At 54.0% G+C, this 23,243-nt stretch overlaps 1 protein-coding gene across 1 annotated transcript; it reads left to right on the top strand.

Annotated features, from left to right (window-relative positions):
- The first annotated feature begins 2,100 nt into the window (after positions 1-2,100).
- Positions 2,101-8,588, top strand: LOC120394786 (C-type lectin domain family 2 member D-like). Its single transcript, XM_039518939.1, has 4 exons — positions 2,101-2,298; positions 2,888-3,133; positions 5,422-5,525; positions 7,425-8,588. The coding sequence occupies exons 1-4, from the start codon at positions 2,101-2,103 to the stop codon at positions 7,552-7,554; spliced, it is 678 nt and encodes a 225-aa protein (XP_039374873.1). The 3' UTR covers positions 7,555-8,588.
- The last annotated feature ends 14,655 nt before the right edge of the window (positions 8,589-23,243 follow it).

The raw sequence follows: 23,243 nt of genomic DNA, 5'->3' as shown, positions 1-23,243 counted from the left end.
GTCAATATTCATAACTTCAGATACAAAGATGATACATGTTCATGCACAGGTTAATTATGTTGAGCAAATCCTAACTTTTCCATTGACACCTGCCATGACGTATGTTGGACAAGGCTTGTTGCAATTATCTAACAGTGGCAATATCAGTGATATCAATGGTACATTTCAATCAGACACCATTGACACCAGAGAGACTTTGCATGAGCTTCCCTTAAGGGGAGGGGAAGGAGTTGAGGGTCCAGTCACAGGCTGTGGGGTGGGGGTGGACGCAGCTGGAGTTGGCAGGCTCAGTGGCTGGGTGTGGAGGGAAGTCTGATTCCTTCAGGCAGAGGGCAAAGGCCGAGCATGGGGCAGAGTAAAGGTGAGCGTGAGACATGTTCCCATCCTCACCCTCTGGTCAACTGAGCCAAGAGCCAGTCTGGGTAGCAGCTCTGAGAGAGTCTGGGAGGAGCAATGGGAGAGATTAAATAAGTATTGGTATTGGGCCATCCTGGTTGGGTGAACGTGGGGTCATTTGGGACTGGGCGAGTTTGATTGTGTTTATCCCTCTGACTGGGGGCTGTAGTTAATGTCTGTCTGTACCCAGAGGGGGAAGGGCAGCAGCCTGGAAATCACAATAGATATTTGCTCCACAGCCGCTCAAGCACGGATACCGTTAATGAGTCTGTTCCCCAGAAGCACTCACGGCTTTGTCTCTTCAGGTCCTGGTTCTAACCACACCCTCAGGAATGTGCTTCCGTCACGTCCTAGTCCCAGCTGCCGTCCCAGCTGCAGCCGCAGTTTTATGTTGATCGCCCTCATCACTATCGCTGCTCTAACAGTACTTTTAGCAGGTAAGTGCATCAGCCAGTCTCTGCTCCCCCTGGAGCTGTCACAGTCACAGAATCTCTCCTCCGTGTCCCCTTTGGCTTCAGCAGTCAGGTGAGAAAGGAGTTTGTCTAAAGGCCTATGCAGCCCCGGCACCTTAGTAACTGGAGATCTGTGAGGCACAGAGCGCTTGTTATCTCTTGTTTTCTGGATGAGGAAACTGAGGCCCAGAGATATCAAGTGGGGGCATTTTCAAGGTGCTAAATCTTCCTACACCTCAGAGCTTCCCAGCTCCCCATACACATATTGCGTGTCTAGGGTAAAGTGCACGTGGAACTGTAGGATCAGCATCGCTAAAAGGGCACATTATTGACAGACCTTATTGTTGACTTCTATACCTGCCATCTCACCGTTGCTAAGCAGCACGTCCCATCTGCAGCACTGAGCTGCTCTGCCGTTATCGGGCTGGCCTTTCTGCAGCCCCTTTTCAGGGCTGGTGGGTGCTCCTGTGTCACTGACTCAGGCCGTATCATTCAGTATCAAAACCCACCTTGAGGCTGAGTGGTTCAACCCACAGACGAAGGAAATCGGAAGAGAAGGTCCCCCAGAGGCACTAACTGGCCCAGTCGGTGCCGTTTGAGGGCTGCTGTTTATACTGTTCCGGGCGCACTGCACCTTATGGTCGCTATTGCTGAGCAGTTCAACTATATTCACCTCTTGGGCCAGATCCTCTGCACCACTTAGGACTAACTCAAGAATTCCCTCTCCTCTGGTGGGTTCCAAGACAAGCTGCTCCAAGAAGCACCTGGGTTGGTTCCCTGTTGTGAGTCTAATCCCATCTTCATCTCAAGGCATCTCCAAAGCAAAGAGCCTGGGAAGGGGAGCCAGGCAGCTGGGGCAGCAGGACGTCCCTGGGTTAGCAGACCCAGCATCCCATGTAATTATATTGAACTCTGTCTGGTGTCGATATTGGTCTGTGCCGACCATCAGGTATCGTTCCCCCTACCTAGGGTGACCAGACGTCCTGTGTTTAAAGGGACAGTCCCGTATTTAAGCCCTCCTGCAGGTCTCCTGACTTTTTCTTAAAAATGGGGAAATTGTCCCAAATTTTCTATCTCCTTCCCATCAGTACTGGCGGGTCCTGCTCTGGCCGGATCCCTGCTCACCAGCTCCCACCCGTGAGCAGTGAGGGCTTTGAGGGCTGCTGTTTATATAGTTCCAGGTGCACTGTACATTACGGTTGCTGTTGTCGAGCAGTTCAGGTGCCCACCCACCAGCGGGGAGTGGGGGGCAATGGCCAATGATGGGAGTGGTGGTGGGGTGAAGATGCCAGTGCACGGGGCTGTCAGCTCCCACTGCTGGTCCATCAGCACAGCCCCTGCTGTGTGCCGGCTCTCAGCCAGCAAGGCCCTGCTTCCCCCACCCCCCATCCTGTTTCCAGCCAGCCAGCGCTGGCTGCGAGCTGCGGTGGCTGGTGAGTGCGGTGTCCAGGTAAGTTACATGTCTCCCAGGCTGCCCACCCATCAGCCCTTTATATGCTCCCTGTCTCCCTGCTTTGCCCCTTCACCCTCCCTAGCCCAGCTGCTCCTCCATATCCCCCCTTCCCCGGCAGGGCCCGTCCCTCTCCCAGCGCCGTGCAGAAAAGCAGCCCCTGGTCGGAGCGATCAGCACATGGGCAGCCTGGCCGGCAGGCTCCTTCCTTCCCCCACTGGGGCTCAGTCAAGGTGATGTTAATTTAAATGATTGCACTGCCTAGTTCTGATCGATTGCCACTGAACTCGCTTGACTATGAGTAATTTTACCAGCTGTCCTGTACTGAGCGTAGGGAAATATGGTCGCCCTACCCCTACCTGCCTGCTCCACGCCTTCACGGTGACTCCGGTGCTGCTGCACTCTGCTCTGGGTTGCTCGTCAGCTGCACTTCCTGTGATTGTGACCCCCCCAGAGACTGAACCACTAAAGAAGATGTGGGGGGAGGCGGTTGCCTATTTCTTGATCCAAATAGTCTCATTCCTCCCTGGCACAGCTACCAGGGGTTTAAGCTTGGATCTGAAGCGATTCTCTTCCCTCATTCACTCAGCTACAGGATCAGGCTGAGTGGAACAGTGTCTCTGACCCTGTGTTACTTGTCTCACTTTCAGTGGAAAAATCCAAACCTCTGGCTGCTCCGGGCCCCTCTGCTGCGCCCTGCTGCCCGGATGGCTGGATCGGGTACCGAGGGAAATGCTACTATTTCTCAGAGACTGACGGGAACTGGACCTACAGCCAGAGCCGGTGCTCTGCACTCAACGCCTCCCTGGCTGCGATCGACAGTGAGCAGGAAAAGGTGAGAGAGCGGCAGATGCTTTATCCCAGCAGACTGGGCTTGGCAGGGCTGGAAACGGGCGGGGCTCAGCCCCAGAGGTCCAGAAATTGACCTGTTGCCTCTCATGCTAGGAAAGCTGAGTGTGTTTCTGGTGGCCGAATCCCAGCCCTGGCTAGAGCTGGGTTTGCAGTCAGGGATCACTCCCAGCCCACCCTCCTCTTTCCCAGAGCCCCACAGGGGAGGATCCCCCTCTGTAGGGCTGGGCCGGCCCGGTCAGCTCCTGACCAATGGGCTGCCTGTTGAGAAAAAAGTTACCTACCTTTCGTAGCTGTTGTTCTTCAAGACGTGTTGCTTATGTCAATTCCAAGTAGGTGCGTGCGCTGCGTGCTCGGGTGTCGGAAGGTTTTTCCCCTAGTGGTACCTGTCACATCAGCTGTGGAGCCCCCTGGAGTGGTGCTTTCATGGCAGTGTATAAAGGTTCCTTCTTGCCCGATACTTCGACAGAGAGGAGGTGGGTGGGTCTTGGAATGGACGTGAGCAACATCTCAAAGAACAACAATTACGAAAGGTCGGTAACTCTGTTTTTTCTTCTTAAAAACCTCCAGGGCCTCTGCCAATCTGCCCTGGAGGAAAATTCCTTCCCGACCCCAAATATGGCGATCAGTTAAACCCTGAGCATGTGCGCAAGACTCACCAGCCAGCACCCAGGAAAGAATTCTCTGTAGTAACTCAGATCCCAGCCCAGCACCCTTGTTCATTGGGTGAGCACTGGTCCTTGTGTTATGTGAAGGGGTAAATAACACTTCCTTCTTCACTTTCTCCACACCAGTCACGACAGGAGGTCAGACTAGATGATCATAAGGTTCCTTCTGACCTTAAAGTCTATGAGTCTATGAGTGCTTGCTCATGTCGCTTCCAAGTTGGTGACTCCCAAGCATCTCCTAAGAGGAGGGGTCGGAGTTTGCCAAGTCGCAGACTGCAGCACTGCCCTGCCGAACGCTGCGTGGTCTCTAGCCTGCTGAGTCATGGCATAATGCGATGTAAAGGTGTGGATTGACGACCACGTCGCTGCCCTGCAGATGTCCTGAATGGGGACCTGCGCTAGGAACACTACTGAGGAAGCCTGTGTGCTGTTAAAGCTGGGGCAGGTATCTTTGCTGGGTGGCAGCGCGCTCTGCTACAGGCCGTAATCCATGACGAGATCCTTTGGGACCACACCGGGAGTCCCCTCATCCGCTCAGCACTTGCAACGAAGAGCTGTGTCGAATTTCAAAATGGCTCCGTCCTTTCCATGTAAAAAGCTAAGTTTTCAACTATTTACAGGTACAACAAAAAAAGTCCACTAGGGGATCGTTTGCCATGGCAAGAGAAGAGCTGCTCCAGTGACTGTCACTGGCGGTAAGAAGGAACTGAGGAGGCGGCGGGTTGGCAGGGACCTACATACACCGCCAGGAAGGCATGATTCCAGGGGGCTCCATAGCCGACCCGACGGTACCACTAGGGGAAAAACCTTCCAACGACTGTGCACACACCTACTTGGAGTTGACATGAGCAAGCACTTGAAGGACCTGCCTCTCCAGCACACCACAGCCAGTGACCCCATGGGTGCCAGGGGAAACACTCGGGCTGTGCAGGGAGTGAGCTCTGCCCTTCTGCAGAGTAGTTCCTGCCTTCTGGCGGGGGGGTGGGTGCTATATGCAGCGTTGCTGGGAAGGAGCCTGACAAGGAGGGCAGAGGTGCCAGCAAAACCCAAGAGATGCCCAGTCCCAGAGGGGAGTGGAGAAGGATGGGGCAAGGGCAGGTCTGTCCATGTAACATGGATGTGGAGATGGAGACAGACGGGGGTAAAATGGCCTCTGAGCAGCCCCCAGCTCCTGCACGTGTCCCCAGGCTCCCAGCTGAGCAGGCCCCAGTCTGATGGGACGTCCAACAAACTGAGATTCTCAGCCAGCGATTGGTTCACCGGCTGAAGCTGCTGTCAGAGGAGGGAGCTTCCAGCTGCTCTCCTGATGGCCCTTCCCTTGCCAGCTCTGACCCCTTCCAAACGTAGAGCGGGGCTGGTGGAGGGGAGAACTGCTGCTGTCACTGAGTCCTGTCTTCATGACCCACAGCTGGTTGGTTAAACTGCAACGTGTTCTCAGCCCCCCTGTGCCATGGGCTGGGCTGGTGTCATCGGACCTGGGGCTCTCAGCTGGCAAACTACAGGTGGCCCAACCAGAACTTCTGACTGGGTACCACACAGAGCCACAGGGGAAAATGAGCACCAGAGCCAGGGGCCTAAACGTAATCTGCCTTGTCTTATTTTTCAGGATTTCCTGCTGCGCTATAAGGGCTTCCTCGACCGTTGGATCGGCCTCCAGAGGGAGCCAGGCCAGCCCTGGAGATGGCCCAACGGCACCGAATTCGACAACCGGTGAGTCCCTTTCCCTCTAGTAACATTCTCCATGTTAGATCACGAGTGTCTGCCATGCTGCCAAAAGATGAAGAATATATTCAACCAAGGTTGTTTGGGCTCTTCTTGGTATTTGGTTTTCATGGACTAAAACCAATATTCCACCAGCATTTGCAGCCCCCGTGCAGCGTTATTATAATTTGTAGTAACGTAGCACCTCAGTGTCCTAGACCAGGGCCCCATTGTGCCAGGCGCTGTACGATCACAGAACAGAAAGATGGTCCCTGCCCCACGGGGTTTACAATACACCGCAGTTCTGGGCACAAGGGAGGTTCCTGGAGGAGACACTAACTGAGCTCCCCCTTCCCCATTGGGCTGTCCGGGTGGAAGTTAGACTCCCTAAGCCCGCTCTGAGGAGTGGTGTGCGGAGAAGAACAGGGTCCTTCACTGTTGGGGTAATTTGAGGCTGTAGGGAGACATCTCATTTCACTACTAACAGTCTGTCCTGACAGCCCATCTGGTTTGAAACAGGCCCGCGGCCTCTCTGACAGTCCCCCAGCTGCCTGGGCAGGATCGTATCAAACTCTTCTCCGCAGAGAGCTGCTGCTGCTCGCTGCCTTGTGAGAGGCCTGTGGATTCTCTCCCCTCTGGGCCAAATGGGACTGGAGAGAAAGCTGGGGCTAGGGGAGCGTGTCAGGCAAAGCTGAGTAGTGGGCAAGTCGTGCCTAATATCTACCAGCATAAAGACTCGTCTGGAAGCCCCAGCTGTCGTCTTTCAGCTCCACCCCCTTTCTCCTCTCCCTGCCCTGCAATAGCCACTACAGTAACTCCTCACTGAACGTTGTAGTTCTGTTCCTGAAAAATACGACTCTAAGCGAAATGATGTTAAGCAAATCCAATTTCCCCATAAGAATTAATGTAAATGGGGGGTTAAGTTCCAGGGAATTTTTTTTCACTACACAAAAGACTATATTATATATATATATATACACACACACACACAGAGTATAAGTTTTAAACAAACAATTTAATACTGGTACACAGTGATGATGATTGTGAAGCTTGGTTGAGGTGTAGGAGTCAGAGGGTGGGATATTTCCCAGGGATGCCTTACTGCTAAATGATGAACTAGCACTTGGCTGAGCCCTCAAGGGTTAACTCTCACACTCTACAAGGCAGCAGGAATGGAGGGAGAGGAGACAGCATCGCGGACAGAGACAGAGACATGCACCTTGTGTGTGTGAGAGAGAGATGCGCATTGCCCCTTTAAGTACACTGCCTTGTTAATTAGATCAGCTTGCTGAGACCACAGCTGCTGCCAGCAAACTCCCTTGGTCCTGAGCCCTGTCGTGTGTCCCCCCTGCTCTATGGAAGATGGGGTAAGCGGGGTGCAGGAGCAGGGGGGAGGGAGACACCCTGACATTAACCCCCCCCTCCCCCCCGCACAGCAAGCAGGAGTCTCGGGGAGCAGCTCCAAGGCAGAGGGCAGGAGCAGCACATGGCAGTGGGGGGAGGGACAGCTGCAATTGCTAGCCTGCTGGGCAGCTGCTGCAGAGGGAACTTAGGGGAGCAGGGAGCTGATGGGGGGGCTGCCGGCTCACCCTGGTTCCAAGCCCCCGCCAGATAGCTCCACCAGGCTGCTCTTCCTGCAAGCAGTGGGCAAAGCAGGCGGCTGCCAAATGACATTAGAAGGGAGCATTGCACAACTTTAAATGAGCGCGTTCCCTGATTGATCAGCAATGTAACAACAAAACAGTGTTAACTGGGACAACTTTAAGTGAGGAGTTACTGTACTTGTTGCCTACATCTGCCAGGGAGGAGTCTGAAATGGGGCCGATGCCTCTGGGTGCCGCCCTGTCCGTGAGTGATGGGCAATGCCCCGCCCCTCCCTGACTCCCACCCCTGGTGTCTCTGTTGCAGGTTTCCAATAAGAGGAGGCGGCGACTGTGTTTTTCTGATTGATGAGGACTGGTTCGGCAGCTCGCGGTGCAGAACATGGAGACGCTGGATCTGCAGCAAACCCGATGCCCGTACAATGGGGAAGGGATGAACTGTGGAGTCAAAACTTTGAGACTCTTAGGAACTAGGCTTGGAAAAGCTGTACTGGGGAGACACCTTCCACTACCTGTAAATGAAGGAAGCTGCGTCTTTATTCCTTACAGACTCTCCCCAGGGCTTCTCTAGTTTTTATTCACCCATTAGGAGTGGGGGGAAGCAGAAAAGCTTTTCCAGCTCTTAACTTTGAACGAACCATTCACCGAACTGAACTTGTTGAATAAATTGAAAAGAAGAAAATATTCTCTCTACACCTGCAGAAGAGGCTGCTGTTCTTCAAAAGCTGGTTTAGCACTTCAGCAAACTCCGGTCAGATCCTCAGTGATTCAGGAGCCAAATTAGGGATCCGTGTGACCCAAAAGAACCACACTCATGTGAATCCATTGTTTCATTTCCTATTATATATCTGATATATACAGCGCCGTGTATTCTCACAGCAACTGACCAAGTATTCTTTTATTTTATGACTGTCCAAGTATTTTATCAACTGCAATTGGTTAGTAACATAACCAATCAGGATGATTTTACTAATAACTTAGTTAATATTTAAATTGCAGTGTTTTAATATCAAGCGCTTCAGGAGACACATTAGAGAGCAACACTGCTCTAGGTTGGTGATACAGGAAAGGCTGAAGGCAAGGGCATGGCAGAGGGATTTACCAGCTGATGTCTCCATGCTGGAGCCAGAGGGAGCTGAGGGCCAGGGGAGCAGTGGCAGGGCCGATCTGCTAGAGATGAAAGGTAACAGAACAGAGCGAGTGCTGGATATTTCTCGGGTGAGGATGAACTCCCGGGGGAGAGGCTGCTGGGAAGAGTGGGTTTGCACTCCAGCTGGGGTGGCTGACATGGCAGAAGGACAGGAGCGGATCAGAGAAGAGCCCTGGGTGGTGAAAGACATTGATGGACCAGATGTCATGGGATCTTAAGGACTATATGCATGGGGGCTGATAAATGGACTATGTTTTGGAACCTGTTGTTATGGAGTATTTGCACAAGGTTTTCATAATAAACTGATCCCAGGGATGGGGCTGATCAGGTGGATACGCTGAGACTTTAAAATTCAAAATTGGATTTTTTTCAGAATTTTTTATTTAAATTAAAACAAGTTTATTTTTTTTACACGTAAGCAGAGTCAAGATGAGCTCTACCCTGACATCTGGTGGTGAATTACGGCAAGTGTGGAAAAGAACTTCAGGGAGTGATCTTGTTTGCACAGGCACACCCACCCTGCCTAGCATAGCCCACGGCAGCCTAAAATGATCACTTTGACAGCTGTGGGATCCTCAATTTCTCTGTTATTGGGGCAGGAGGAATAAAGTGGTGTTATCCTGATTATGTGAATCAAGGACAATGAAACTGTTTTATGACAGAGGGACTCACCATCACCTAAGTAGCACTCGCTAGACAAGGGACATGGGTTCCAAAACACAGTGAAGTAAGAGAGGTTGAGATTTGTACTTAGTGTTGTTGGTCTGCTTATGAGCCTGACACACCAATTGCTGCAGCTGCATGTCAGAGCTAACGCTGAGTCTAATAAGAGTCTAATTACAGGCTACTGAGCTGAATTCACTTTGGCCCAATGGTGCATCAGCACTGGGACTCCCCTGCTAGAAGCTGAAAAATTACTGAGTGCTGTGTTAATTAGTGGGGGAGCCTGAAGATCTATTGCTAAGCGGCTGGTGGAACAGAGCAGTTTGTGGAAGGGTTGGAGCAGCCCATGGAACAGTGAAGCGGAGTGGAGCAGTTTGTGGGGATGGATGGAGGAGCAGCATGGGTGGTAGAGCAGAGCAGTTCGTGGGACAGCAGGAGCAGCTCGTATTGAAGGCTGCAGTGGAACACCATGGAGAGGTGGGTAGTCGACCTCACACCACGTAAGGTGCCCCTTAATACCCTGCATGTCCCCCTTTCCCCCCCCCCATTTCCACCCAGGCTGCAGGGGGTAAAACCCTGCAGATAAACTTTTGAACTCTGGAGCTGAACTGACCAAGGACAGAGACTTTGGGGACTTTGGGTGATGCTTGGGTTGCCGGACTCAAGAGATTTTTGGGGTGTTGGACTTCGGGGGATTTTTGGGTTGCTGGAGTCAAGAACCAAAGAGAAAGGACACAGCCCAATTTTCTGGAGTGGGTCTTTGCTCATGGTTTGGTCCATGAACCCTAGTTGTGGTGTTTTCCCAATTTAATGCTGATGTCGTTTACCTCATGTTATTAAACATTTTCTGCTACACCGAGACGCTGTGCTTGCGAGAGGGGAAGTACTGCCTCTTCGAGGCACCCAGGGGTGTGTGTAAGATTTTCCCAGGTCACTGGGTGGGGGCTCAAGCTGGTTTTGCTTTACGTTGTTGGGAGGGGACCCCTCTGTATTGAACCCAGCCCTTGCTGCTATCAACTCGGCCTGGCAGAAGGGTTACGTACACATAAATCTGGGTTGAAGCCTAAACACGTCTCTTAGAATAATTTAAGCTCTGTATTGCAGGTGACTGATGAATTGGTACCTTATGTTGAAAAGGCTGCCTGGGGTCGCTGTAGATACTCACTGAGGGCACTGCACCCTGGAGAGGAAAGTCTGAACAGGACCCTACCTCAGTTCAGCTGCCAAGTGGGTTGCTTGGACCCCAAGGCTCCGATCTCAGAGTCACTGAGGTTACAGTCTGGCTGTTGCAGAACAGTGGGGATCCTTGGGGTCCAGGACCCTAAAGTAGTTACTAGCAGGAGACTGATGGAAGGTTCGGGCATAGCACAGACCCTGTGTGTCAGTGACACTGCCCTGCCTCCACTACCAGAAAAGCTGAAAAACTGGGGCTGGCTGAGCAGTTTATGGACAGAGGGTGACTCTTAGTGGCTAGCAAGTGCAGGCGCTGAATCCTGTGGATTCCCAGAGCAGTGTCTGCAAAGATTTTAGGATCAGATTTTCCAAGGGGAGGTCTCATAGCACGCTCATAACTGCACATTCAAGGGGGAGGGAATCTCAGACAAAGTGGGCATTTTCTGTAATATTTTTCACGTGTGCCTCAGTTTCTCTCTGCACTGCTACCCAGGGGGTGCAAAAGGGTTAAACCTGCTCTTGGAGGAAGATTATGGAGTGGTGGAGTCACACATCTGTCAGGGGAGGTATGAAGGGGTCATTAAAGGACTGGTAGAAACCAACCCAGATCAAAGGAGAATTTGGAAAGGCAATTGGGAACCTCAGTGACCATGATGTTCAAACAAAGGAGATTTCCCTGCCACCTCTCAGAAGGGAAGGGGCAAACAGGCTCCAGCTAGAGAACAACAAGGGTACTTGCTATTTCAGTTACACAAGTGCAGCTCCTTGGTCTGACTGATTCACGGGTCTACAATTTTTGAGAAGTCGTCTGCTTCAGAGATAAAATGTGCTATTTATTATGTATTTTGATGTGCTGAATTCAAATATGACAATTAAAATAACTGATTGGCTACTGTTTCTAAGATATTTAAGTTTTTACATTTTATGTCTATGTATACTGTGTAGATAAATTTTAATCATAAATTGTAAACCTAGGTCTTTTCATGTGTTTATGGTTGCTTTACATGATATTTCACCTGTCCTGTTTATGCAACACTTTAAAAATCAGCAAAAGGGTTATGTAAATAAAATTTATTATGAAACAAAAGGCAAAAAAACTATTATGTACATAGTTTAGTCCTATTCAGTCTCTACTTGGCGCTTCTTGGCTTGTCTCTTGTATTCATTAAATGGAGCATCTCCTGCCAGGAGATTCCACTGCTGTAGTCTGGAGCCCAACAGCTCTGCCTTACTCTTGGGTAGTTCCAAATCCCTGACAAGGTCATTCAGTTCACCTTGTGTTATGAGGTGTGGTTCAGAGGAGGAGGATGGGAGAAAATGTGGATCCTGTAACACTGATGGTTCAGGACCAGAAGTTTCATTCTCTTCCTCGCCTGACTCAAGTGAGAATGATTCTGGTGCATCAGGAACCGCAGTCCTTCTCCGTGGGGTACTGGGCGTATAGCTGATGGAATGTTTGGATAAAGCACAGTCCACTTTTTCTTCTTTGACACACCTTTCCCAACTGGAGGCATCATGCAGAAGTAACAATTGCTGGTATGATCTGTTGGCTCTCTCCAAATCATTGGCACTGCAAAAGGCATAGATTTCCTTTTCCTGTTCAACCACTGGCAAGAGTTGTTGCACAAATGTTGCAGCATATGTGTGGGGCCCACCTCTTGTCCTGATCTCCAATTTTGCAGCCAAAATAAAGGTGATAGGCTTTCTTAACCATAGTGGTTATACTGCGCTTTTGTGATGCAAAAGTCACTTCACCACAAACATAGCAGAAGTTATCTGCACTGTTCACACAAGTACGAGGCATCTCTGCTCACTTTGGCTAAACAGAAATGTGTCCCTTTGCAAAATCAAACACTGACAAATACGAGAGCACGACACTGTATGATTTCTAGAGCTGATATAGGGCAATTTGTTCAGCAGAGTGATGTAAGCTTCGTTATGATTGCATCATCCATGACTTCTAGGAATAACATGATGCAATTCATATCATGTATGACACAATACCAGCTTCAGATTGCATCATTCATTGTTTTGCCTAAAAGCAAGTACTGTCCAAACCAGTCATAGAATCATTCATAGATCCACTCAAAGATGTATTTTAGTCATTTCTGGTTTAAATTGAGATCCCTTCCCTTTTTAACTCAATTATCCTCCGCTATTCCCAAGTCAAGGGTCGTATATACTGACCCAGTAGCATATCTTGAAAACTAGAGCCAAATCAACAATTTTAAGCATCATTTTCGTTCTCAGTGACCCAGAATTAATAAAGTTTGACTACATTTATTTCAGAAGCATTTTGGCTGTAGAGCAGTGGTCCTTCAGTGCAACTTTCTCACAAATCCATTTAGCTACGGCCCTGCAGGTTTCCGAAATAGCACGGTTCCCTTTGATCATCCCACAGCTCTCCCTGTCAGCAGCGCCTGTTAGCTGGAACCTGGGGAACAAAGAGCAGGAGTCACTGGGTGTTTAGCTTTACTGAGCAAGATTGTTAGCAGCTATCCCTTGTTTGGAGCGGTGGCCTGTCTCCAAACTAGCTTCCTTCATCCCTACTTTTCTACAGAGCCCTAGTTAGTAACGCGCCTCCCAGAGTGGGAAAGGAGCTGGGGACAGGGCTGGCTCTAGGCACCAGCACTCCAGGCATGTGCTTGGGTGGCACTTTCCAAGGGGCGGCACTCCCGCCCCCCCACACACACTTTTTTTCCCCTTGGGGAGCATAAAGCCGGGAGCTGGCCCTGAACCAACATGTTCCCTGTCGGCTGAGGCTTTCAGGCTGAGCTGGAACTGACACTGCAGTTCTGGATTCAGGCACTAGATGGCGCTCATGGCAGCCTGAGTTGCACAGGCTGGACAGCAGTTCAAGCTGCCCTGCAGCTGCAGAGCCCGAGCATCAACTCCCGGAGCTGGGCCCAGGCTGCGGCGAGAGGGGCTCAGCTCCGGCTTTCCAGCGGCAGGGCAGCCTGAAGTGCAGTCCAGCCTGGGTGTGAGGAGCCGGGGAGGGAGGGAAGCAGGGCCCGGGATGCAGGGACGGGGGAGGCGTTTCCCCGCGGCAGTGGGCTGTGCAGGGAGCCACCGGGCTGGGCAAGGGGGGCAGATCCCGGCTTGCGCTGACAGGGCGAGTGGCTGGGCAGCCCGAGCTGCCAGGGAGCTGCCCCCGGACCCAACCCGCCACGCACCTCCCCCGCCTCAGCCCCGCGCTGCCTGCCCTGGGTGGGGAGAGGCAGAGCCCGGCTCCGAACGGGGTAGGGGGGATACTGCCCTGCCGGGGGACCCCCGCAGCTCGGGCACCTGGGGGTCAGTGTCCGTCCTCTCGGCTTTGCCTGCACGGGGCTGGGGAAGCAGCTGTCAGCGCCTGCCCCTCTCAGCCCTTGCACCCCCATCCTCTCCCAGCCCCTCCACTTGTACCTCCCCATCGCCCTTCGCCCCACCCCTTCCCCTTGTACTCTCCCTTCCCGCACCTCTCCCTGTACCCACCCCCAGTCCTCTCCTCCCGCACCTCCCCCTTCCCCTCTTCTCCCGCAACCCTCCTGATACCCCCTCTCCTCCTCCGAGTACATCACACCCCGCTTCTCTGCCAGTGTCGAGCCCCCACGCGCCCCCACACCCGCTCCGCTGCCTGCACCCTCTTTACTAGATCCCCATCCCTTTCTGGGTACAAGGTTTGAGGGTTAGTCCCTATGGCTTCCATGTGCATTTGGAGCACTAAAGATGGGGTTGCGAGGGACGGGGGGGCGAGATTTATACTAAAGTGAAATAAAAATAGGAGAAACGGTTTGATCCCCACTGCAAGTGTAAACGGGGATTGCTGTGGTGAACAAGAAGGTCACGTTTGTGGGTGGGGAGCCCAGGGCTGGGACGGCAGGGGGTGGGGGATATTAATACAGAAATTTGAGTAATTCATTTAAATTACAATACAGAACTATATTCCCTGCCCCCATCAGATAGAGTGACCAGATGTCCTGATTTCATAGGGACAGTCCCAATTTTGGGGTCTTTTTCTTATATAGACTTCTATTACCCCCCCCCCACCCCCTGGTCCCGATTTTTCACACTTGCTGTCTGGTCACTCTACCATCCGAAGCAGCTGAGGCGGAGGGAAGGAGCCTGAACCTGGAAGGTGTTGCGGATGGGAGAAGTATGGAACAGAGTTTTTTGGGGGCAGGGCAGGGAGCTGTTAGGGAGTTGGGGAGCCCTGGCTGACCCCAGGCCTCTCCCAGTCAGTCTGGCACATCTCCCCCTGTCTCTCTAGCGCCCTCCCCCATCCCAATGCTGGCACCCCACTAGTTACTGAGTCCATGCCCGAGTCTGTCCCCCCACGAGCCCTTCTGAACCCCAGCCTGTGACACCCCCAGCAGCCCCCTGCGCCCCACCCTGCCCCCAAGTGTCTCTTCTCTCCCCAGCTCCGTCCACCCCACCCCATTTCCCCACCCCCGGGCTGGGTCTCTGCCTGCCCCTCCCCCAGCATCCCCCCGCCCCCGGGTGTCCCTGGGGCTGGGGCTCTGCCTGCCCCCACAACCCCGCCCCCACCCGGGGCTCTCCCCTCAGACGCCGCGCCCTGCCCCGGCCCGGGGAACAGACACTCACCGGGGAGGCGGAGCAGGACACGCAGAGCCTCGCGGACTCGGGAGCAAAACCAAATGGCGACTCGCTCTCAGCTCTGCGGGCGGGGGCGGGGCCGCAATATGCAAATATTATTCCGTTGCAGCCTGGGATTGGGTGACAGACCCTGCGCGGGGCGGGGCCGGGCCGGCGGCGGCTGGCGCTGGGTCTGCTCGGCACAGACCCAGAGGCGGCCGCGTCTGGACAGGAGCTGGAGACCGGCCGCTCCGCTCCGCTCCTCGCCGGGCCGGGCCGAGCCGAGGGGGCTCCCGGCTCCCGCCAGTTCCCCGGAGTCACCCCTTAGCGCCGGGCTGCTCAGCGCCGGGTGGGCGCCCCGGGGACACCGGCCAGGCCAGGCCAGGGCCAGGGCCAGGGCCAGGGCGCATTAGCACAGCACAAGGCTTGTGTAGCTGTGGCGGTGGGGAACCACGTGCTTCTGGCAACGGGCCAGCCCCAGCCTGCTTGTTTGCGAGTGACACAGATTGTTTCTCACAAGCCCTGCGCGAGCTGATCTGCCCACAGATGCTCTGTTTCCTGTGCTGCATCTTCCTGTCCAGCTTACTCAGGCTTGGCCAACAACACGCACTATTTTACCAGTCACGTTGCTCTGACAGCGTTGTGGGGGGCGCTCTTCCTTTAGCTTAGCCCTGGCTTAGAGGCTTTAGCTGTTGTCAGTAACTGCACAGCTCTCCCCTGGTGAGACTAGCTACACCAGTACAAGGACCTACTATAGCGGTGTAACTGCATCCAGACTAGGGGGGTTGTATGTATGGCTTTGGCTATACCGGGGTAGCTAAAGCGTTTGATTTTTGTGTGGGGACAAGCCCTGAGGAAGTGGTAATGGTTGTGCAGGAACTGAGGGGAGCAGAGCCAGCACTAGGCATAAGAAGCCTGAGCAATTGCTACGTTTCCTCCTATTGTCAGCCCAGGTGACACAGTGATATTCTGTTGCTCATTCTGCTTCCTTGGAAGCAGTTTCAAGATCACCTGTCATGAGCCGTATCCTCCCAGATCATTAAGTGCAGCCCGACAGCTTGTACGTGCCGCTTGATGGAATCCTTGTAGCGGAATTTGGGACGGCCACCCTTCCTACTGCCTTTTAAATTGCTGTACAGAGCTCTGGTAGATACATCTCTACATAATTTTCATATGACTTTACATTGTGCCTCTTCATATAACCTTCTAGTGGGTCTACCCACGTGTGACCTCTGTTTTCATGAGACTTTGTATCAAAGCCTCCTATAGAAACCTTGTACTGATGAGCCTTGGTATATGGAAACTTTGTATCGGAGCCCCATGTAGAAACTTTGTGTTAAGCCTTGGTATAATATTATAGCCCCTAAGGATAGTTAAAGTAGAAGAAATATGTCTTTTTGCTAGGAGTAAAATAAGATCTTCCCCGCCCCCACTCCCTTAATCAATTGCCCTGTTGAATGAATGAGGTGTGAATGAGGAAGGCATGGAAGACAGCACCTCCAGACAGCCGCAACCCTTGGAGAGGGGGTGGAAGCCAGACCCAAGGACAATAAAACTTGTCAAGTGGAGCAGACATATTGACAGCCTGGGGGGTTAGACGCAAGCACCTTCTTTTGAAAGCACTGGGACAACACCCAGAGGGAAGCAGCACAAAGGACCAATGGTAACAACAAAATGGAGTGTGCTTGTGTGTGTGTATGTGAGTGCATGAGTGTAATATATATTTATCATATGCATATGATAGTGTTCATTAATACATGTATTACTAATAAATGTGGCATTTTGCCTTATTCCCCCTGAAAAGATCCTGTGCAGGACTTTAAGTACAACACTCTCTTAGTCAGCTGCTTGTTTTCCATACATATGACAGGGCCGACCTAGGTGGATCTCCTTGCCAGAGGATGTTATGAGGACCAATACTTTAACAGGGTTCAAGAAAGAACTAGATAAGTTCATGGAGGACAGGTCTATCAGTGGCTATCAGCCAGGATGGGCAGGGATGGTGCCCCTAGCCTCTGTTTGCCAGAAGCTGGGAATGGGCGACAGGGGATGGATCACTTGATGATTCCCTGTTCTGTTCATTCCCTCTGGGGCACCTGGCATTGGCCACTGTCAGAAGACAGGATACTGGGCTAGATGGACCTTTGGTCTGACCCAGTAAGGCCGTTCTTAGGTCATTTGCCTCCTATGTTAGGTCATGGCTGCCAGCCATAGCATTTCATTTGTGGTGATTTTGTCAGGCCATTTGATTCCTATTCCGCTGTGCATGTGGCATTGTTGCAGGCAGTTGTTTTTTTCATATGGTGACGATGAAGGAGGCAGGTCCCTAATGAGTGTAGGAGACAAGGGAACACACCAGCTGTGTAAACTTGGCATTTTGTGGACAATTTACCCTCCCCATATCTTTACCATAGTTTTTTTTTTTTTTTTTTTTTTTTTTTTAGACTTTTGCTTAGTAGTAGTAGTATTAATATCCAGAGGGGCGGGGCGGTGAGGGTACTAAGAAAGAAGTCCCTTATTTTTTAAATACAAAGTTGGCAACTCTACGAGTGCAGAATAATGGGCAGTTCTCTTTAGTCTGAGTCAACTGTTGTATGAAGAGAGCTACTTTGTACTGTGCCTTGTACTAAAGTAATAAACCGAGGAGCCTGACAGCCGGGATCAGACAACAAAGCCCTGAGCTGCTCCGGAGCTGCTGATTTAGCCGAAGTGGGCGGGTTGTGGTTATTTTCCACCCCAACTGCCTGGACTTTGTAACGCTGGGGGAGCACTGCCAAGGGACAGCAAATTGAAGGCAGAGCTGGATTTGCATTTCTCTTACATTGTAAGAACTAGGCCTGATTTCCCACTCCCTGTGCGCCATGGTAGTGTCCCTGCTGTGGTGTACATGTGTAAGGGATGACATAAGGCACAGGGCAGCGGGTGAGAATCAGACCCATGGATCATCTGGAGCAAACGGGGCCTTTTGTCAGTTGGAATCCACCAACACTTTCGTTGGTGTCAGTGTTATGCTCCCGCTGCTGAAAAGCAGCTATGGGAACCAGGGCAGGCCAAGCTGGAGGGGTCAAATGTGGGTCACAGAGGCCTGAATCTCTCCCCTCTCTCTCCAGTTCCCCCCTCACGCGTCTGCCTCCCTGGGTGTCTACAGGGCCTGTCACTTTCTCCAACTGCCTCCAAATCTCTCACTCAGGCCCTGTCACAGAGCCACAGGCTATGCCCCAGCTTTTGAACAGTCTCTTGCACAAACCCTGTCAGTGGGCCAGGCCCCCACGGGTCTCACTCTCCCTTCTGGGTAGACTCCTGTACTGGGGGACCAGGGAGAACCTGGGCTGGGAGGAGACTCCTCCATTGGTGGTGTTCAAGGAGGATCTGGGGATCCTACACACTCTGCTTTGGGGGCCTCTCCAACTTCATCCTCCCTCTCCGCCGCACCTCAGTATGGTGCCCAAATGAACGGTTCTGAGCTGGGCTGGGCACTGTTAGGTGCTGAGTGCCCAAAAGGTGGGACAGGGTTCACTCTCTGCAGGGACAGGGGAGCTGTGGTGGTCAGTGATTACACTGTCCCAGATCCTCACAGGTATTTAGGCACCTAATGCCCCCATTTTGGAAGTGAGGCACCTAAATACCTTTGGGGATCTGGGCCTCGGGCTTATGGTGCTTGCAAAAGTCAGGCTTTATTCTGGGTCTGAGACCTGGCCATGCAGAGCCACAAGAGCGGCCCAGCGTTCTGCCCAGACTCTGTCTGGGAAGCTCAGCCATTAAAGGTGTAGTCCTCAGTGCCACAGGAGGAACGGGGAGGGATCTCTGCTCCACAGCTCTGCGCCAGCGACTCTGTGAGCCTCAGTGACTGCAGTGAGGGTCCTTTTCCGCAGCTCTGGGCACTTGGCCAATCATATTGCTTGAGTCACAGGGTGGAATATTTTCTCTCCACCCCAGGAAGCCAAAGCAGAGCAGTTCTGAGGGTGTGAGAAGGGAACCTACGTTGGGTGGGAAGTTCTTGTGCTTAGGGTGCAGGGGGAGATCAGGAAGTGGGGAGGGAGGGAAACTCCTCCACTGCGTGTGTGTGTGGGGATTCTTGCAACACACTGGAGCGTGGAAGGAACATGAAAGTTTCCCAGCCCAGGCCAAGGCAGTCCAGTCCCCTAAGCTCCCCAGGAAAAGGGAGCCCATCAGCCCCTGGAAGCCTTCAAGCTCCTCCAGAACTGGGACCAGGCTACTATTGTGAGGGTCCCTCTCCCTGGGTATCTATACAGCTCAATCTCTCCTCTCAGCCCCCTCCTCGCTCTCTGTACACTCAATCCCCTGCCCTATGAGAGTCGATACATCTGAGTCCTCCTTTAATTCCTTCACCCCATTTTGCCTCTCCTGACCTTTTGTCTCTGAGGTTGATGGGGCAGGCCCTCATCTCCCCAGACCCCATTTCCTCCCACAGCCCTCGTTGCTCTCCTGCTCTGCTGGGCTGAGTCTCCCTGATCCCCAGTGTAAAAGGTCCCCAAAGCAACATGGTCAGCGCAGAGACAGAGAAATCAAACCCACATTTTTCATCACTCACTAGGAAAACATGAGCATAGCCAAGCTCAGCACCTGAGCTGGGCTGAAACTCCTTCACGGGCTGTGCAAGCACAGATCCATCTGAGGGCTTTACAAGAACAGAATCTATTGTGGTTAGACTGTGTTTTGAAAGTCACATGTAGTTTCAAAATATCTCATCCCCTCCTGCCCCCCATAACAGAAAGCAGAGCCACCTTCCAGACAGGCAACCTACAGACCTTCTACAGGAACTTGTGAAATGTACAGAAACTTAAACTGGGGAGATCAGAGGAGAGCGGTGTGACTTCATAACTACACGTAGCTCCATAACTCCAGGGCTGTTTTCTCCATGTGGCAGTAAGATTGAATTTCCAGAAGGGCCCAGCGCCCACAACCAAGCGCTCAGCTCCCTTGAAGACAATGGTGAACCCCCTTCTTTTCCTTCATCCTTTGAAAAGCTGACCCCTATGTAGGGGCCTAAGTGAAAACAGAGCCCTTTGAGAAACCTGGTCCCAGTGGTGGGTGCTGCATCCACCTCTAAAATCTGGCCCTAGCTGAGGGTGCCCTGGCCTGCTGTGAGCTGCTGCTGAGACAGGGCAGGGACACCTGCAGCTCCCAGGAGCTGAGCTCTGGTTTTCATCTCACACAACAGTTGCCCACACTGAACGCCTGGAGCCTCTTGCCAGGCGAGGGGGAGTCTTGGAAGAGCAAACGAAGGCAGGTGGAATTGGTATAAACTCCATTTCTTGAGCTGCCTGTGCCCTGGGCAGTTCCCCTGGAGCTGAGCCAAAGTCCCAGCAGTTCAAACTTCAGCCCTCTCCTGTTACTGTGGGCGGGAGTGACTGCTCCGGTCGCGGGGTTCGAAGTCCAGCCGAGGCAGCAACAAACGCGCCTGACACTGTGCGGGGAGGCGAAGAACTTCTCCGGGGCTCAGAAATCACCGCCGGCAGCTGCCCAGTGTGAACACACCCCAAAGGCCCGGTCTGCCCGGGGCCACACCCTGCGCGGGGCAGCGGGTGCTGAGGGGTCCGTGCTGGGCGGCTGAGGGGCGACTCTGGGGAACGGTGGGAGCCAGAGCCCCCGGCCCGGCGAGGGAGCGGAGCGGCAGGTCTCCAGCTCCTGTCCAGACGCGCCCGCCTCTGGGTCTGTGCTGAGCAGAGCCAGCACCAGCCGCCGCCGGCCCGGCCCCGCCCCGCGCAGGGTCTGTCACCCAATCCCAGGCTGCGACGGGATATTATTTGCATATTGCGGACCCGCGCCCGCCCGCAGAGTTAGGAGCGAGTCGCCATTTGGTTTTGCCCCGAGCCCGCGAGGTTCTGCGTGTCCTGCTCTGCCTCCCCGGTGAGTGTCTGTTCCTCGGGCCGGGGCAGGGCGGAGTCTGAGGCAGAGCACCGGGAGGGGGTTATTGGGGCAGGCAGAGCCCCAGCCCTAGGGACACCTGGGGCGGGGATGTTGGGGAGAGGCAGGGGAGGAACGACTGCCCAGCACGTAGCACAGCCTGTGGCACAACGAACGGCACCTCAGGTCATTCATCGCACGGCCCGTACCACAACGAATGACACAGCCCAGCACGCTGAACAGCGGCAGTGTAGTTTCTAGCAGAGCCCGCAGCATGCTGAACGTTGGGCGGTGTCGCTTCGAGCACGCCCGCAGCACGCTGAACGTTGGGCAGTGTCGTCGCAGCACGCCCGTAGCACGCTGAACGTTGGGCAGTGTCGTTTCTAGCAGAGCCCGTAGCACGCTGACCGCTGGGCAGTGCCGTTTCTAGCAGAGCTCGCAGCACGCTGAACGCTGGGCAGTGTCGCTCGAGCACGCCTGTAGCACACCGGAACGTTGGGCCATGTCGTTTCTAGCAGAGCCCGTGAGCACATTGACCGCTGGGCCGCGTCGCTTCAAGCACGCCCGTAGCACACTGAACGCTGGGCGGTCGTTTCTAGCAGAGCCCGTAGCACATTGACCGTAGGGCAGTGTCGTTTAGCAGAGCCCGTGAGCACGCTGAACGCTGGGCAGTGTCGCCGAGCACGGCCCGCAGCACGCTGAACGCTGGGCAGTGTCGCTTTCTAGCAGAGCCCGTAGCACGCTGACCGTTGGGCAGTGTCGCTTTCTAGCAGAGCCCGTGAGCACGCTGAACGTTGGGCAGTGTCGCTTTGAGCACGCCTGTAGCACACTGAACGCCATGTCGCTTCTAGCAGAGCCCGTAGCACATTGACCGCCGGGCAGGTCGTTTCAAGCACGCCCGCAGCACACTGAACGCTGGGCCGCGCCGTTTCTAGCAGAGCCCGTAGCACATTGACCGTAGGGCAGTGTCGCTTTCAGCAGAGCCCGTGAGCACACTGAACGCTGGGCCGTGGCCGCTTTTGAGCACGCACCCGTGAGCACGCTGAACGCGGCCGCGTCGTTTCTAGCATAGCCCGTAGCACGCTGAACGTTGGGCAGCGTTGTTTCGAGCACGGCCCTAGCACACTGAACGCTGGGCAGTGTCGCTTAGCAGAGCCCGTAGCACACTGAACGCTGGGCCATGTCGCTTTCTAGCAGAGCCCGTGGCATGCTGAACATTGACAGTGTCGCCGAAAGCACGCCCGGGAGCACACTGAACGTTGGGCCACGTCGCTTTCTAGCAGAGCCCATAGCACATTGACCGTTGGACGCGGTCGCTTCGAGCACGCCCGTAGCACACCGGAACGTTGGGCAGTGTCGCTTTCTAGCAGAGCCCGTGAGCACGCTGAACGTTGACAGTGTCGCTTCTAGCAGAGCCCGTAGCACACTGAACGTTGGGCCATGTCGTTTCTAGCAGAGCCCGCAGCACATTGACCGTAGGGCAGTGTCGCTTCCGAGCACGCCCATAGCACACTGAACGCTGGGCAGTGTCGTTTCAGCAGAGCCCGTAGCACGCCGAACGCTGGGCCGTGTCGCTTCTAGCAGAGCCCGTAGCACACTGAACGCGTTGGGCCGTCGCTTTCTAGCAGAGCCCGAGCACGCTGAACGCCAGTGTCGCTGAGCACGCCCGTAGCACACTGAACGCTGGGTCGCGCCGCGCCGGTGCACGCCCGTAGCACAATGAACGCGTTGGGCGTGTCGTTTCTAGCAGAGCCCGTAGCACACCGACCGTGGCAGTGTCAGCGCCAAAGCATCGCCCGTGAGCACACTGAACGCTAATGGGCCAATGGTCGCTTTCTAGCAGAGCCCAGCAAGAAGATTGACCGTAGGGCAGTGTCAGCCGAGCACGCCCGTGAGCACGCTGAACGGCGGCAGTGTCGCCAGCAGAGCCCGTGAGCACGCTGAACGCGGGGCAGTGTCGCTTTCTAGCACAGCCCGAGCACACTGAATGTTGGGCCATGTCGCTTCAGCAGAGCCCGAGCACGCTGAACGCTGGGCAGTACGCTTGCGCACGTGTATCTTCGTGAGTACTACCAACCCAACATGTCGCCCAGCTGAGTACACTGAACGTTGGGCAGTGTTGTTTCGGCAGAGCCCGTGAGCACGCCGAACGCGGGCAGTGTCGCCGAGCACGCCCGTAGCACACTGAACGTTGGGCAGTGTCGCTTCTAGCAGAGCCCGTAGCACGCTGACCGTTGCGCAGTGTCGTTTAGCAGAGCCCGTAGCACACTGAACTTGGGCCATGCCGTTTAGTAGAGCCCGGCACACTGGAACGCTGATAAGCAGTGTTGTTTGAGCACGGCCCGAGCACACCGAACGCTGCTTGTCGCTTTCTAGCAGAGCCCGTAGCACATTGACCGAGGGCAGCGTCGCTTTCTAGCAGAGCCCGTGAGCACGCTGAACGCTGGGCAGTGTCGCTTTCGAGCTCGCCCGTGAGCACGCTGGAACGCTGGGCAGTAAGTCGCCGAGCACGCCCGTAGCATCGCTGGGAACGTTATGGCAGTACGCTTGTGGAAGGAGCGCAGGTACGCTGACCGGGGCAGTGTCGCTTTCAGCAGAGCCCGTGAGCACGCCTTGACTCGCTGTATAGTGTCATTTCTAGCAGAGCCCGTAGCACGCTGGACCGTTACGTAGTGTCAAGTTTGAGCAGAGCCCGTAGCG

This window comes from Mauremys reevesii, unplaced genomic scaffold (genome assembly GCF_016161935.1).
Source record: "Mauremys reevesii isolate NIE-2019 unplaced genomic scaffold, ASM1616193v1 Contig78, whole genome shotgun sequence".
NCBI lineage: Eukaryota > Metazoa > Chordata > Testudines > Geoemydidae > Mauremys > Mauremys reevesii.
The sequence above is the reverse complement of the archived record's forward strand: the minus strand, read 5'-3'. Positions and strand labels throughout refer to the sequence as shown.